At 35.3% G+C, this 17,373-nt stretch overlaps 1 protein-coding gene across 1 annotated transcript in view; it reads left to right on the forward strand.

Moving 5' to 3' along the window:
• The window catches only part of LOC126750073 (cytochrome P450 4V2-like), a 39,880-nt gene extending 22,895 nt beyond the window's left edge, over positions 1–16,985 (forward strand). The window contains exons 5-8 of the mRNA XM_050459573.1: positions 2,995–3,365; positions 3,417–3,485; positions 16,367–16,715; positions 16,772–16,985. Of these exons, the coding sequence (XP_050315530.1) occupies positions 2,995–3,365; positions 3,417–3,485; positions 16,367–16,715; positions 16,772–16,938 (956 nt within the window). The 3' untranslated portion in view covers positions 16,939–16,985. The remainder of the gene's footprint in view (positions 1–2,994; positions 3,366–3,416; positions 3,486–16,366; positions 16,716–16,771) is intronic.
• Positions 16,986–17,373: the final 388 nt, after the last annotated feature.

Below are 17,373 nucleotides of genomic sequence, written 5' to 3' on the forward strand. Positions count from 1 at the left end.
CCTGATTCCTTTCTTCGTCATTCTGGAACGACAAAAGTGGTACACCGCACAACGTCTCAAAGGTTAGCGGGAATCTTTCGGAACAGCGTTCTGTCGAGTATATAAGGAACCGCATCGTCGATAGTTATCAGTTCAAAGACAATGATCTTATAAAAGGCCAAGTGGAGGATCCCGATATCCAAGTAGACCAAACCTGCATAAAGGAAGGGAGAAAGCCAACTTGCGAAAACGTCCTTTAGGATTCTCTTAATATGAAGTTATATATTAGGCACAATAGAACTCCCACTCTCGAGGCGGAAAATAGTGATCACGATGGCAAAGAGGAAAGAAGGCTAATTGTTATGGCTACATGTCAGATTTCGTAGTTGCTAGAGGAAATCCATGCCAGGAAGACACCTTGGAGTAACAAAGCCTAGGAAAAGTGAGGGAAAGATTTTACTGCGTCAATAGCAAGGCAGGCGTAAGAAACTGGTACAGGAACGGTGTTGTATGTGCGGCAAGTAATGGGCCGCAGATAAAGTAGAAGGCTTTGATGTATCAGTACAACATAGGGAACTCTGTTTCCAATGCGACCTAAAGTTTGGTTGTCCGCTGAATTCGACGTTGACAAAGAGTACTATGTCAGTGAACTGCGTAGAATGGATCTCATTCATAATCAAGTGAGCATTTCTATTCAAGACGCCAGTAATCGAATGAAGGATGCATATGATATCAATGCCAAAAACCAGAGACCACAGAGTTGGTTTGGCTTTGCGACTTTGAAAGACGGAAGGGTTTTTCACCGAAACTTCAAAGATCTTAGAATGGGCAATAGAAAGGTCTGGAAGCAATGAACGATGGCCTCTACAAAATACAAAAACCGCCGAGGGGTAAAGCTTGAGTCATTGCCCGACTTCAACCAACTAGCTCTTCATTATGGAAACTACGAAGACGCTGAGCTGAGCCATATCCAATCAGAGTCAGATTTGATAGTCAATGAATTTATGGTTCATCATTCTAATGGCCGAAAGAATCGATATAGCGTGACCTGTGAAGTGCAGCAAGACTCGTTTTCTGCTCCAGTTGAGTACGCTCTGGCACATAGTGTAGCTATAAGAATTGCGGCAGTCTCACCCCGAACTTGGGCAAGCACTCAAGATAACCGATGAAGAGACAAGTACCAAGATCTTCTACCTGGTTACCAAAGAGGAGGCATACCAGAAGCCTATAAGGAAGCCTTCAAACCTATAAGGATCTTTGGGACACTTTATGTTCTCTAAAGAACGAGTTGCTTGCCGAGGATCTGAGAAGCCTCCCAATTAGCAATTTTTCGACGCGACAACGTTGCAAATTGCAACGCAACGTTGTCTTAACCGTAGAGACAACCCAGTTTTACACCAATTTGAAAGAGATTTTTCTGGCTGTCTCAACGTTACGCAATGACTACCCATTAAGCTCTAAACGCTTTTGCAACGTTTTTAGAGTTTGGACGGATTTGGACGGATGGACGCCATAACAACAGAAAAATTAATTCCTTTTTTAATAATAAACTATAATAGATAACTCCAGTAGGCAGCTACTCCAAAAATACAACGTTTTTAATCCATCTTTTGAACAGTCTTATTATCTTATTATTATTAATATTAATTATTATATACATTTTGAAAGATTTACAAGCACTTAATTTATAAACGGAAAATAGTTTACTGTAAAAAGATGTTATTTTAGCCCTAAATAACACGCGCGCCCTGAATTTATAGCGGATTTCGAAAAAAAAAAAATAAGTAATTTTTTTTATTGGTTACATAAGAAACCCGCTGTTGTTGTCCCTGGTTAGCCTGAAGCAAGAGGAAGAACGGATGGACCTAACCTAAAATTTAAATATTTCAATTATTGTTTGCAGTTTGTTGCACGTATGCAGCACGTTTTTTTACAAACTTTAATTAACAAAACTTTAACTTTTACAAAAAAATTCATAAGCTCTTCGAAAAATATAAACTCAGAATGTAATGTTAACATTCATCTCATTCAGAGCTCTCATTGCTGCTGCTGCTTCTATATAAATCCTAAAAATAAAACTTTATAAAATTTACCATTGTTTTCAAACTGGTTAGTCTCTTGTGTTACGTGTTGTGTTAAGAAAGGCTATAAACTAGGATATAGGAACTATGAAGGAAACCATTTACAAAAAGTAAACCCAGTATTTTAAACTTAAAATATGTAAAATTTAATACAAACCTTGAATTGAATATTTTTTCATCCTCTTATTCCCTTTACCTTTGTTCTTCATCTTGTTCCTAAGAATCTTAACATGTCAAAAAGCTCCTTCTACAGCGAAAAATGCTCAACACAGACGATCAGGTAATGTAATACCCATTCGCTAACTATGAGGAAATGTTGTTCTTACTGGGTTTTTGATTCGAAAAATTTTACACGTCTGTACGTCGTTGTTTTAAGTGTAAATTACTACTGCTACCATCTATAGTAAAAAATACGTTGTAAAAACAGCAGAGTTTTACAACAGTTGCGATACAGGTGCAGTATGTCGAAGTTTGGTCGAAAATAAACGTCGTTGCAAAACCAACTAAATTTTGCACTAAAAACAACATTGCAACTAGCAAAAATAAGAGTAATTTCAACTTAGATGACTACAAATTGTTACTTGGGCTTGCTATTCCCAACAAACTCGCATGCGGACTCGATAAACGAGACTGGGGGATAATTCGGAGCATGTTCGAAGCTGCCTTCAGGTCTATAGCGATGCAAGTTCTTGTATGTTATTATACTCTCCAATGTCGTATCTCTCCTCTGGAGAAAAACGTTGTATTGTATATCGATTGTATTTCGTTGTGTAAGTTTGTAAAGAAATTAGATGATTATTTTTTATTGTTTTAATTTACACATAACGAACGGGAATAACACCAGAGTACTAGGCATTTATACTTTATTAGTCTATTGGCTAAATATTCCAGGACTTTAATATTCAAAAAAATGTATATCGTATTTTAATTTCAGATACGTCAATGGGTACAAGCCAAATAGACACGAACATCCTACAAAGATACCGACAAAATATTTACAAAATCGGACATCTGATGATCCAAAGGGTGATAAAGCCGTGGGCAAACTTACCCATTATATATTGGCTAACTAAGCGGGGACGCGAACAAAAACTGATTATAAATCAACTACACGAATTCACTCATAACGTGATTAAGCAGAGGGAACGCAAAATCTTGGGGGAAGAAATCGATGTGGGGACCCCCGATAGTTACTCGGGCAGGAAATTTATGAAGATGTTGGACATTTTGTTGTACGAGAAGATTTATGAAAACGGGATCGATTATGAGGGGATTAGGGAGGAGGTTGACACGTTTATGTTTGAGGTAACTTTTTGATAAATCATCGCTTAAATCCTATTAAATTGACGGTTTTAGGGGCACGATACTACTGCTTCTGCCATTACTTTTTTGTTAATGTGTCTGGCTGAGTATCCTCACTTTCAAGTAAGTTATGAGCTCTTATAAAAAATGTTAATTATATTAAAAAGAGTGTATACGTCTTGCGAGTAATTTGCGAAATAATAGCGTGTCGATAGATTTATTTAGATTTTTTAACATTTTTGGGTAAAGGTTAAATGATATCAAACTTTAATTTTTACGATTGGATTAATTGAAAGAAATTGGTTGAAAAAATTTACCAGGTCGGTGGTTATATTTAGATTTTTGGAATTTCTTTCTAAAAGTTATAGGAAAACGGTGGATAGTATTATAATCACTTTGCTTAAACCGTTTTCTCAATATCTCTTTCTCTCTTGTTCTTTTACTCTCAAGAGAGGATGATCACATCATGTCTGAATTTCGGATCGTAGTTCTCCTCCTTCTCCGTTTTGAGCCAATAATTTTTTTGGTTTGATCCACCTAGCGCATCAAAAACCTTAGTCGTTTAGCTTTGATTTTTCCCTCCACAATAAGTTTTCCAGCCCATTCGGTCTTCTTGGAATATGCCCAAAATACGGTATTTTGGACATATGCTTATGATTGGTTTTCCCTGGTTGTTAGTTACTTAAGTTAAGATTTTTGGTTACTTAAAAAATGACACGTTAGTACGATGTTCTGTATATCATATTCGCAGCATTTTTCTATAGGCTATTGCTTGCTGATATTAACCATTTTTTAGTCCCGGTCTTAGAGGCATATGTGGCAATCGAAAAGATTAAGGAGTTTCATAATTTCAGTTTCTTGCGTTAAGATATTGCAGTCTTTCCATAATAGAGTTTTACTAGTTCGTCACGCCTTTGTTTGGGATAAGTGATCCTAAATAGTTAAATTTCTCAATTTCGCAATTAGTTCAAAACCATCGATCTGTCTAACATTGGCAGGGATGTGGTCTATTATCATAATTTCCGTCTCCTTTTTCTTTGAGACCTTGTTCTCTGCTGATCCTATCTAACTTTCTCATGATTTCCATGAGTTCTTCTTCCGAATCAGCTAGTATTAAGGTATCATCTGCATATCTAAGGGTAGTAAATCAAATTAGCTTGCATGTGTATAAGCATAAGTGCTATTGTTCTGTAATTCTGTATCTTTTTTGTTTAACGGCATATACGCCGATTCACAATACTCTTACAATCTCCAGTTTGCCAGATTGTAACACATAGTTTGTAGATTGCATCAACACTAATCTCGCCCATAGTTTTTATTGTTTCGGCGGGTATTCCATCGTTACCAAGTGATTTATTATTTTTTAGAAGGCTGATGGCTTTTTCTACTTCGGTTTTTAAAATGGCAGGATCTTTTTCTACCTCATCAGTTTTTGGTAAAACCATGGTTGTTTTCGGAACTTTTGAATTTTTTTATTAAAAGCTTTCTTATTCTCTAGGGTTTTTGGCGAAGATTAGTCTCCTCCAGCCAATCTATAAGGCCGATTGTCTTTCAGTCATCCAATGTTTTTTCTTTTTCGGTTTTGATTTGATATTCGTTTCATTTGAGCCTCCTTCAGTGAGTGCGGGACCGGAAATTCACAGTGTTTCCTAGAAAACTCTCCCTTCGGGTAATGGTAATCTTGGACTAGGCTTGAAGCGACTCAAAATCTTTAGTTTTATGGTAAGTCTAGATCTTAGAAGCTTAAGGATTTCTAGGAAGGATTATATTAAGGAAAGGATATAGGATTTCTTAAGTATTTGTGACTGAAATCCGTCAACGCTTTCGCATGGGAGTAGTCTATATGGTTTTTATATAAGGCTGAAGGTGATATCCATGTTAATAGAGGAGGATTTGAATATTGTTTTTGAAATAGTCATATTATTATCTGTGCAGAACTGGGTATGCCATTCACCGCGTTGACTTCTTTTACCATATTTATAAATAAATAAATAAGGTAAGTTGGGGCAAGATCGCACGGAATATAGATTAGTTAAAATTTACCTGATCATAGTATCGTAAAATGATTTTAAGAATAAGTCACAATCTACAGGTTTCAACTTTAATATGTAAGTAAAGAGTTCGCTGGGTGGAACTTAATACTTGTTAATAGGAAAAATTATAAAAAAATAAAATAAAAAAAATACAGTAGTTCGAACTTGCCCCGGGGGGAAGGGGAAAGATCGGACAACTTGTTAAGTTATAATATAAGTCTATTGTAAAGAACACCCTCGGGGTAACATCGAATTCCGAACAAGCCCCTGGCAAATTTCTTCCTATTTAAACCGTACATTTATAGTCGTATAATTTTTGTATGTGTTCGATCTTACCCCGTATTTAAATAAAACAGCCCTATAAAACTAGAATACAGTAGCAATCTTTATTTTTAGAAAAAATACAAAGTTAAAATGTTAAGCAATATTTAATCCGCTAAAATCTACGTTAAATTCGAAATGATTTTAGTCATTCTGTAGAGGGTCCGGTAAGAACATTTCTATGTTTTCATAGATTATAGTGTCAATATCGTCAGTTTTAGGCCAAACAAATTTTTTGAGTTCTTTAAATCTTAAAAACTTCACATTCGCGCTGTACTTTGTTTATTTCTACGATTTTTCCCGCATAATATTTTACAGTCTTCTTGCTACAGTATTTGACTAATATCCAAGCATTTAATTTAAAGTTTTCCAATTCATCTCTCTGTTCTTCGTCAAGGAAATCTAAATCGTTATCAGACTCTTCGGACAATGGTTCTATACTACTTTCGCTGCTAGTGCTTTCTGAGCTTCCACACTTTTGGTTTCTAGGCTTCTTAGTTCTTTGTGTTGGACACTTCGTGCTGCATTCTAACATCTGATCTACATCTCTATGCGTGATAACTTCAGCACCAGTTGCAACACGTCTTTTTTTTCTGATTTTAGCATTTATGGGATTCTGTTTCACGGTTGCAAGTAGGAGGTCTTCAAAAGAAACATTTGTTGGTCCAGACTGTCCCTCAGATATTTCCCCGTCAGTCGTGATTTTAGGTGAAGCACTGCTTGGCCCTGCATCTGATATATCCCTACCCAGAATGTCATTATTACCACCTCGCTTTGTCAGTTACGCCTACACCGGCATTCTTTATATTTTCAAACTTTTTTAATGCTTCAGGATGGTATTTTTCTTTTGGAATAACTGTTGGATTAAAAGGATATATTCCACTTTTCTTAAATCCATTTTGAATAACAATTGGGCTTATCTTATTCCATATTTTCCGCACTTTTTCGGAAAATATTTTCTTTGGCAATTTAACGCCTTGATTCTGTCTTTCCCAAGTAACTAATTCTTGGTCCCAAGATGTTTTAAATGACCTAAATACAGCAAAGTTAAGGAACTGCAAAAGGTGGGAGGTATGCGGCGGAAGCTTTAAAATAGTTATACCATTTTCCTGTGCAAGAGTTACTACCCTATTGTCTACGTGCGTACTGTGTTCATCATATATAAGTAAAATCGGTCGTAGCCCACCCAGTGCAGGAATTAACGTTTTCTTAATGAAGTTGACAAAAATGTCAGTCTCCATCCAACCATTACTGCTAGCAGCGTATGCTACATCTGTTTCGCCGTCTCGATCTGCCATCCACTGGTCCCATACATTCTTGCCCTTAAAGACAATTAAAGGGGGCGCTTTGTCACCAACAGCATTCACAGCAGACAAAATTGGGAACAAGCTACACCTCTTGCACCAACTACCTTTGTTTTAGATGGATCTATAGACAAGCTCGTCTCATCTAAATTCCAAATTTGCTGTGGAAGATCATTTAATTTTAAGTCATTTAAAAATGTCTCTAATAGGCTAAAATACTCGTTGATTATAAAAGGATCGGTCATTTTCTTTCTCGAATATTCCACCGCCTGGGGCTTTTTAAGCGAAAGTTTATGTCGTTGTTTAAAATTAATAAGCCAGTCGGCACCTGGCATATTATTTTTAAAAGGAGTCTTAATGTTTGGTTACGTACTCAGCTACAATAAACAAAACTTCCTTTCTTGAGAGACCAAACCCCCATTTCTCAAGTGTTTTAAGACCATTTGCCAAAATCCTTTCATGTTCTAAGGACATTGCCATGTCCCTTCCCAGTGTTTGGCTTTTTAACCCATGGGTTCCTTTAGAATGATCATGCAGTGTTGATTTTGGGATGTGATATTTTTTTGATGCACCGTGGAGGGTTATTAATCCCCCTTCTAATTCATTAATGGCTCTCGGAAGGTCCTCCGTGGTGTACTTTTTCCCCCTGTTGGATTTTCTTACATATTTTCGAACCATCGTCAGACCTGTAACAAAAAATCAATGCTGTAGATGTATTGGGGCAAGATCGGAAAAAATTTATTCGAACTTGCCCCTTACTTCTACATACGGGGAAACTCATAATAACACTCCTAATTGAGGTTATGATTTACTAATCCAAACAGTTTATAAAGATAGACCATTCACAACAGAGATTACCTATATAATGTTAATAACTTACTTTTTGAAGCAAAGTTTGGCGAAGGCGGTAAGTTCGAATACACAAAATAAACCAAAAAATCACAAAACTGTATGTAGTTTACACGAAACACCTTAAAACAAAACGTTGTCTTGTCGAGCACTGCGTGCTATTGTTTGTTTCACGCGGAGAATGATTCGCGCTGTTGCCACAACAATATGACTTTTGGAGGCTGCGTTCGGACTTGCCCCTTGTCCGATCATACCCCAACTTACCTTAATGGCTTTATTTGTACTTTTCAATAGTGTACGTAGGCGAAGTCTAGCTAAAAGCTAATCTACTTAACTTATATATAATAGATTTTCCACGCGCAGCCAACCAAGTTCACATAGCCTTGCAGAGACTCTGTCATACTTTCTCAGTCCATAAGTAAATCTGCAGCATTGATTTTCCAGCTTTTGCAAACGGTACGCAGTGATTTTGTCTAAACATGGGAAATAAACAATATTGCAGTAATTCATAAAAAGACTCACACAGATTTTCCTTACTTTCAAATTAATTATATTTCTGTTTGCATAAAGACATTAGAAACGTGTAACTTAAAGTGCAATTCATCATCCAAAAGCAATCCAAGATTTTTTGCACATTTAACCATACTTAGCTGATTACCTCCCACAAAAAGCTTTAAACCGTCCAGTGCAAATCTTTTTTTGTTCTGAGAAGTAAAGCACATAACACAACACTTTGAAGGATTGAGTTTTAAATTATGTTGAGAGGAAAAGAAGGAAATTCTAGAAAGATCGTCGTTTATTTTATTTGATGCCCCCTTCAGCTTTAAAAGAATGATAAATTTGCATATCATCTGCAAACCCCTGGATCTGGCAGTATTTGACAACTTTAAACAAATCAGAAACATACATCAGAAATAAGATAGGTTCCAAAACAGATCAACAGATCAGTAGGATCTAAAAAACACTTGAGCAACGATTATCAAAGCCATAATAAGCTAATTTTGCTAAAAGCAAATGATGATCCAAGGGTTCAAATGCTTTGGAAATGCCAAGCATTGGAGTCACTTTTATCCATTGCAGAAATTATCTCTTCGGTAACGTTTAGTAAGACAGATGTCGTGCTATGTTGTTTTCTAAACCCAGATTGGTTATGCAAAATAATATTATTGGAGGTAAGAAAGTCATAAATTTGCGGCAGTATAAACTTTTCCAAAACTTTAGCGATGACCGGGATAATTGAAATTGGTCTAAGGTCGCAGAAATTACATGAATTATTAGTTTTACCCGAAGGTGTTAAGAGAGAAATTTTCCACATACCAGGGAAATACCCAGTTTCTAGCCAGCAGTTTATAATATGCGTAATATGTGGAGATAGCTTTGTAATACAGAGTTGCAACATTGACGCTGATATTGAATCACAACCGTGTGCATTTGATTTTAGGCTTAAGGCTATTTTAGCAATTTCCTCAACTTTGGCTAATCGAAAAAATTTAGATCATGCTTAAACTGCTTGTTCTGAAAATTAGCAACTTCTTCCGGGCAACTTTCTAACGGGCTATAAATTGAAGCAAAATAGTCATTAATTTTGTTTGGATCTCGGAGATTTAAAGAAATAGAACGATTAGAGAAATTTTTTAGACTTAGATTATTAATAGCTTTCCGTAACTGTTTACTATCTCTGAGGTTCTAATGAAATTGCAGATAATTTCTTTTTTCTCGCCTAATTATTTCCACCACAAGATTACGCATCTGTCTATAAAATGCCCAATCCGCCAAATTTTTAGACTTTTTATAACTTGACAATGCCTTATTTTTTTCTTTTATAAAAAGCTGCATATTTGCAGTTATCTACGGGGTATAAGGCTTAGAAATTTTTGACGTCGTAAAGGGTGCATGTTTATCAAATAATGAGCAAATATTACTAGTAAGATACTGAATTTTTTTGTCTAGATTATTGACATATACAATTTTATTCAGGTCCTTATGAAAATCTCTGTGCCGCAATCTCGATATTACAGAATATAGCTTGATGGTCACTAATTAAATCAGCGTTAAGTACTGCTGTACTTGTAACATTTGAGAATTTATTAAAATAGATAGAATCAATGAGTGTTTGTGCCATACCAGCAATACGAGTAGGCTCATTTATTAACTAAGTAAAATCATAAGCTGTAAGACAATGAAGTAAAATATTATTTGTTAAATGATTAACATTAACATCACCCAGAATAATAATATTCTCATACTGTAGACATGCATGTGATAATATATCATCAAAACTTTCAACACAACGCCCTAAATCTGACCTTGGTGCTCTATAGACTGTTCCAACAAGAAAAATTGTTTTGCCTATATTTACTTTAATAAATAAACACTCTAAATCATCAGAAAAATCAATATCAGTAAAAACTAAACAGATTTTAAAAATCTGTCGTACATAGACACGCTCCTACGCATACCACGTCGATTTTTAACAAATAATTTGTAGTTCGGTATCAGAAAATTATCAGCCTCAGAATCGCTCAGCCAGCTTTCAGAAATACACATAATGTCAGTATTGGTTAACGTAATTAAATTTACAAGATGATCAAAGCCTGTAAACAGTGATCGGACATTTAAATGCCTAAAATTAACATTTTTAACCGCATTAGCTTCCATATCAGTTTACAAAAAATACCCAGCAGACCAACAAATTATAACAAGACAAAAGAAAAATAAATCAAATTAAAAAAAGAAAAAAAAACTTCTAAATGATCTTCCTCTAATCTTCCAATTTCCTTGCAATGTCTACTTTGTCATTGTAGGAATCAGTTGTAGGAAGATATAGCCACAGTCTAACAAAATTATTGAAAATTGTTGAAATCTATATACTTTGATATAGCTGGATAATCTATCGCTGATGGTTTCGTAGCTCTCTATGTATTTGATATACTTCTTGTTAACTAAAAATGCAACTCCAGTATCATTTGTTCCCGATATGTAGTGTGGTGACCCGTGTGGCAATGACCATTTCGTCTCCAGTAAGTTTCTAAGATCCCGCATACTAATAAGTTTTCTCTACAGATCTCTTACTAGTTTGGAGGGAGCTTCGGTTCCTTAAATCCTCAGGCCCTGTCACATATTTCACACTAACCGAACCCGAATCGATTAAGCGCCGGTTGCTAGTCGCACCGCAGAACCAATGTTTAGCTAATTGATGACTTTCTGACGGGAAGTACCAAGGAAAATTAATCAGGTGGTTTCCCATTCCCTGCCTGATCCTTATGGTGCCGAGAGTTATCTAAGTGGATTCAAAGAGGATGTATCTGGTTTCTCTTGGGCCGGGTCAATGTCATGTTTGAAAATGCTCTTCAAATATAAACAACTAGCTGAATGCCCGCGGCGTTTCTCGCGTGAAAATAAAAGAAAAGTCGAAGAAGGCCTCCAATAATAGTAAAGGCAACCCATAATACACAAAAATAAAATCCGAAGCCTCGCCTCATTGATAGTACATGCAACCCACAATTGCCACGCCGTTTTTCTTGAGGTCAAGGGGCGCGATTAATATAATATAATTAGACCAAGACACAAATAATCCTAAAAATGATTCGTTAGATGCAGAGCGAGCGGTAAGACTGAGTCGAGTCACCTCTCGGGTATCAGTCTCGCATGGACCCGCCTTGTTGTTATGTCTACCAAAATATAAATAATACAGAGGCACTTTTTCAATCGTATTTATTAATCAGTTTTATGCCGCTATGCGATATTTATCATATCGCTAACACCCCTTATCGGTGGAATTTCGAAAAATCCGTTCGTATCCGGGGCCTACATCATAAAAAAAACATTGTTGCGGTTAATTTTTTTTTCATAAGTTCATGCCTGCGACTCGTTGGTGCGGGCAGTCTCCATTCAAACTCCGAAGCCACGCCCCCTTAGTTCTCGAGGTCACGGGTAACAATTTTACCATTTTTTACCCCTTATCGGTGGAATTTCGAAAAATCCGGTCTTATCCGGTGCCTACATTATAAAAGGAACCCGTTGGCAAAATTTCACGTTTCTAGCTATTGTAGTTTGGGCTCTGCGATGATGAGTCAGTCAGTCAGGACAAACTCTTTTATATATATATAGATTTTACGGGTGTCCCAAAAGTATGGACACACCCAAAAATCTTGGGAAATATGGGCGGTAGAAAAAATTTTGGGGAATCAATCGGTGCATCTGATGGTGACCTTAAACTTGACCTTGAGCTTGACCTTCAAGGTTATTTGAAGGTCAAAGCGATTTTTTTAAATGGGAACCCATATTTTAGACACCGGATTCTGAAAGAGTGGAAAATTTTACGTCCGCGTATGTATTGATGTATGAGGTATATATATACAGTATTGTGCTAAAAGATAGCAACATTGAACTTTCCTATTATACATCTTTTAGTATCTATTTTATAAGTAAGGTTTATATATTATTTACAAGAATAGTTAGAGCCTGTTTATATTTTCATATTATCATATTTTTTGTATCATAATAAATAAAACACGAAATTTGTTTTATGCAAATTTATTATTCAAAAATATAGCAACAAAAAATAGTTTTAATTCTAAAAAAAATATAACCCAACTAAATTAAAATCAATTCAATATTTCGTGTAGTACCTCTTCTCCTTATAACATCTACACATCGTCTTGGCATGGACTCAATTAATTTCATAATATAGTCATTGTTCACTTCTTTACAAGCCTTTTCCACTATTTCAAAGAGAATATTTTGTGTTAGAGCATGTTAGGTGCCTGATTTTGATGTCAATGTAATGCCATAAATTCTCTATAGGGTTTAGGTCTGGCGATTGAGATGGCCAGACCATTACATTTATTTTTTCATCAGATAGCCACCTCTCAACAAATTGAGAAGCATATTTTGAATCGTTGTCATGCTGAAATATGGCTGTTACTGGCATGACTTTATCCATATATGGCACTAAATGTGTTTGCAAAATGTCTTTGTACATGAAACGATCCATTTTGCCCACTATTCTTACTATGGATCCCATGCCACGAGCCGAGAAACATCCCCATACAAGAATATTTCCCCCTCCATGTTTAACTGTGGGGCAAATGTACTTTTTGTTTAATCTTTGTTCACTGGGGCGTCTGACGTATATCACTCCATCAGTCCTGAATAAATTATATTTAGATTCATCACTAAATACGACTTTCTTCCAATCAGCTACAGACCAGTGGACATGAGATTGGGCAAAGTGAAAACGAGCCTTGACGTTTTTCTTTGAGAGTAACGGTTTTTTGCCGGGGCGACGAGCAGGTAAGTTGGCATCAAGTAATCTTCTGCTTACGGTACTGGAACTGAGGTTTACTCCTCCAACCTCTTTTAATTACGCCAAAATTTGGGAAGAAGACAAAAAATGATTTTCTTTGGAAATTCGTAGCAGATACCTATCCATCCTCAAATTTGTTTTTCTGGGTCTACCAGGAATGGGCGCCGGTGCAGCTGTTCCAGTAAAACGAAATTTTTTGCAAACTCTAGATACGATTGACCTGTGAAGCCGTAAGCTTCTTGCAATGTCACTCTGCCTGACACCATTTTCGTAATGCTCCACAATAATTTTTCTTACAACACCAGAGACGGTTTTTGAGCGACCCATTTTAAGTTAATTCTGAGATTCAAAAATAACAACTTTATATTTTTAAAGCTATTTACAATTTTCACAATTAGTATAAATTTTGATAAACAGGTACAGACAAATTAAAACAAAAAGTGAAAAAGCGCCGAAACTTTAGGGTTTCCAGACTGACAGAACATTATCAAATATAAAATTAAATGTCCTCCTGTACATTTAGATTGAGGTGTTTTTTTAAAAGTTATTAAGGCTGGTTCATTTTGAAGTGAAAGCACTGTATATCTGGTTACAAAATCATTAATTATACAAACTAGTCGCTAATGTCGAAATGCAAAAAATAACGTAAAGCGAGCGAAGAAAACTAATCTTTTCCCAACCATTTCTTTTCATTAATTTTTGTAATACTTAAAAAATACTTCAATGATCTTTATTTTTAATATTCTAGAATAATATTCATAAAATAATTAGTACTTTACAGTCTGGAAAGGAATGGACCTAGAATACTCCCGCAGGAGCTTTTTAAATATGGATTTCGAGGATATGCTCCTAAATGTTTCGAGTCATATCTATTCAGAAGAAAAAAGTAGTTAGTGGACGACACATAGTTTCATCTATGCGCAGCATTGATTCTGGGAGTTTCACAGGGATCAGTGCTTAGTCCCCTAATGGTTCATGTTTATTTATTTATTTATTTATTTACTTACATCACTTAACAGAGAAACTCCAATAATAGAGAGGAAACGATGTATATAAACATGAAATCATCTTATCAAAATAAAATTAATATTACAGATATGATAAATTATTAATAAATATATAAAAAGAAGAAAACAAGATTATCTAAACTAAGCGAATTCTTTTAATTTCGGCTAGGCTACAGTTAAATATCGCATTGATTCTGTATGTATTGCAAGCTTTACGTATAGGCGAAAATTTTGTAATGTTGGTTTGAGGTATTGAAAGGTAAGATAAAAAGTTTGAGAACTGCGAACAGATAGCCGAGGAGTGTGTAAATTTAGAACTTGCAAGATCTCTGGCGAGTCAATTACGCCATTAATTAATTTATGTGAGAACTGGAAATCTGCCAAATCCCTTCTTTCCTGTAAAGATTTTACCTGAAATCTTTCAAGTAAACGATCATGTGAGATGCCGATTTCCGGATACACTCTTTCGCAAACCAAAGGAATTTAAGAAATTTTCGCTGTATATTTTCAAGCTCTTGAATTCTGATAATGTGGAGACCAGACTTGTGAAGAATATTCCGAAATTGAACAAACATAGATAAAGTACAGGAATTTAATCTAGAGATATTCTCAAAGAATGGAGAGTTCCTGATAATAAAACCCAGCATTTTATAACTTCTTTTTATGATATCTTCGATATTAAAACTAAATGAAAGTGAGCTATCAAAAATTACTCCGAAGTCTTTAAAGTGGGTTAATCTTGGTAGTATCACATTATCAATTTTGTATTAGTAAGTAACACAGTTCTGTTTTAAGGAGTAGGGGACTACACAGCATTTAGAGGCAAGTTGTTATTCTTGCACCATTCATTCACTGAGTTAATGGCTGCTTATATAATTTTTTATCATCACAGTATAATAAGCTATTTACTTCTAGGTCTTTAGAAATGGTATTAATAAATGAGTTGAAAAGTAAAGGTATAAAGCCTTGTGGTACGCCTGAAGGAGCGACTATTTCAGGTGAGCTGTGTCCAAAGCATTCAACATGTTGAGGACGTTTAGTGAGATAAGAAGAGATAAGAGAAGTTAAACGAGATGTAAACCCAAATTGGTCAGAAAGATTTGATATAAGAATGGAATGGTCAAGACGGTCGAAAGCTTTCGAGAAATCTGTATAGACTACATCAACTTGAGAATTATCATTTATAGATTCTGATATAAATTCCGTGATCGTAATAAGATTAGTGGTAGTGGATCTGCCCTTCATAAAGCCATGCTGTCTAGTGTCTATAAGATGTTTTAGAGGAAAGTATAATGCTGAATGAAGAACCCGATCAAAAACTTTAGAAAAGTTGTTAATAAGTTTATATAAATCACCTAGCTTTTATCAGCATGAAAGGATCCATTAAATTTTTTTGCTAGAAACAAACAAAACTGCTTTGGGAGAGACAGATCATAATGATATAATAAATATTAAAAAATGGTGTAATTTAAATAGACTTACATCTAACATTAATAAGATTAATTTAATTATGTTTCGAGTGGCTATTACAGGTTTTTCTTGTAGCCAAGTATGAATAAAGAATGAATCTTTTGAGACTGAAATGTTTGGGTATTTTGACTGATTTTGCCTTGAAGTTTGATTTGCATAGTGCGACACTAAAAAAGAAATTCTTAATGAACTGGGCAGAGATTCAGCAATTTTTTTTTAGTTTTGCAGAGGTCTATTATGTTGTATCCAGCTTTGGGGTTTTGCAGGTCTTTATCTTTTGCAGTCGGCTTTTGTATTGCAAGTTTTGGAGATTACTGTAAGTCATTTTCTATTCGGGAGCGAATACTGACATTAACCTGTATTTTTATTTTATTGACTTCAGAGTTGTTTCAGAGTTGAAATGTACATAGAACAAGAATTAATTCTAATAATTCTGTGTGCATCTCCAATAGTGATATATATTATTTTTGGAACTCATTTAAATGGTGACGGATTTAATGATAATATTTGTTTGTCTTGGAAAATTATTTTAAATTTTACAATATAAAAATGTTTGTTTTCGTATTGATTTTATTTTTGCTATGATTCTAGTTGTTTGCAGCTTTGTAAATCAGGATGTAATACCCTCTTTATACAATAAAGTTTTGAAAGTATGAGTAAAAAAAACCTTTCAGGTAATTTGATAACCTTTATAAAAGATTATTTTCTCCAGGAAGAAGTAAGGAAAGAAATCTTCGAAGTTCTAGGCCCTACCAGTCTCCCTACGTACCAAGACCTCCAGAATCTCCCCTACAGTGAAATGTTCATAAAAGAGACTCTTAGACTCTATCCTAGTGTACCTTTTATCTCGCGCACTGCCAGCGAGGATTTCATTACCTTTTCCGGTCATAAAATCATTAAAGGAACAATTATGCATTTGGTAATTTACGATTTACATCGGGACCCGGAAATTTATCCCGATCCCTTAAAATTCGACCCGAACAGGTTTTTGCCGGAAAATTGTGATAAAAGGCACCCGTTTGCCTTTGTACCATTTAGCGCCGGACCACGAAACTGTATCGGTAAGTTCCACTGTTAATGAAACTGAACTTTTCAATGTTAATTTGAGTTTCCGTAGGTCAAAGGTTTGCCTTGTTGGAAATTAAGGCAGCATTATGTGGTATTTTAAGGAAGTTTAGGTTGGAATATGATCCGGATACAGACAAAACTATGGTTACTGATTTAATTTTACATCCAAAGAATGACATCAAAGTTAAATTTGTTCCGTTAAGCAAAAACATGTAGAAGTTTGCAATTGTTTGTATAGTTTATATAAATTTGTTATGTTCTTACTTAAAGCTAATTTATTTACATATTTACTCTCCTAGTTTGCTAGAACCTTCCTAATGCTCCATTCTCCTATATGTTAAAAGAGAGTTGTAGAGAAAATGCGGCTTTGTCTGACGCCTTTTCCGACGCTGAAATCTGTGAAGGGTTTTCCCCTCTATTTGTACGTGTGTGATGTTCCTGTCGTACAGAACTTTTATGATCAATATGAGATGTTGCGTAAGCCCTATTCTACTCAGGATGCTCCATAGTCATTCCCATTGTATGTATCAAAGGCTTTAATGTCATCAAGCAAACAAAATATAGCTAGTATGTTGTATGCTTTTTCCATAATTTGTAGTAGGTTCATAAGTTAATCGCGTTCCACGACCCTACATAAAGCCTACTTATTTT

This window comes from Anthonomus grandis, chromosome 2, assembly GCF_022605725.1.
Source record: "Anthonomus grandis grandis chromosome 2, icAntGran1.3, whole genome shotgun sequence".
Taxonomy (NCBI): domain Eukaryota; kingdom Metazoa; phylum Arthropoda; class Insecta; order Coleoptera; family Curculionidae; genus Anthonomus; species Anthonomus grandis.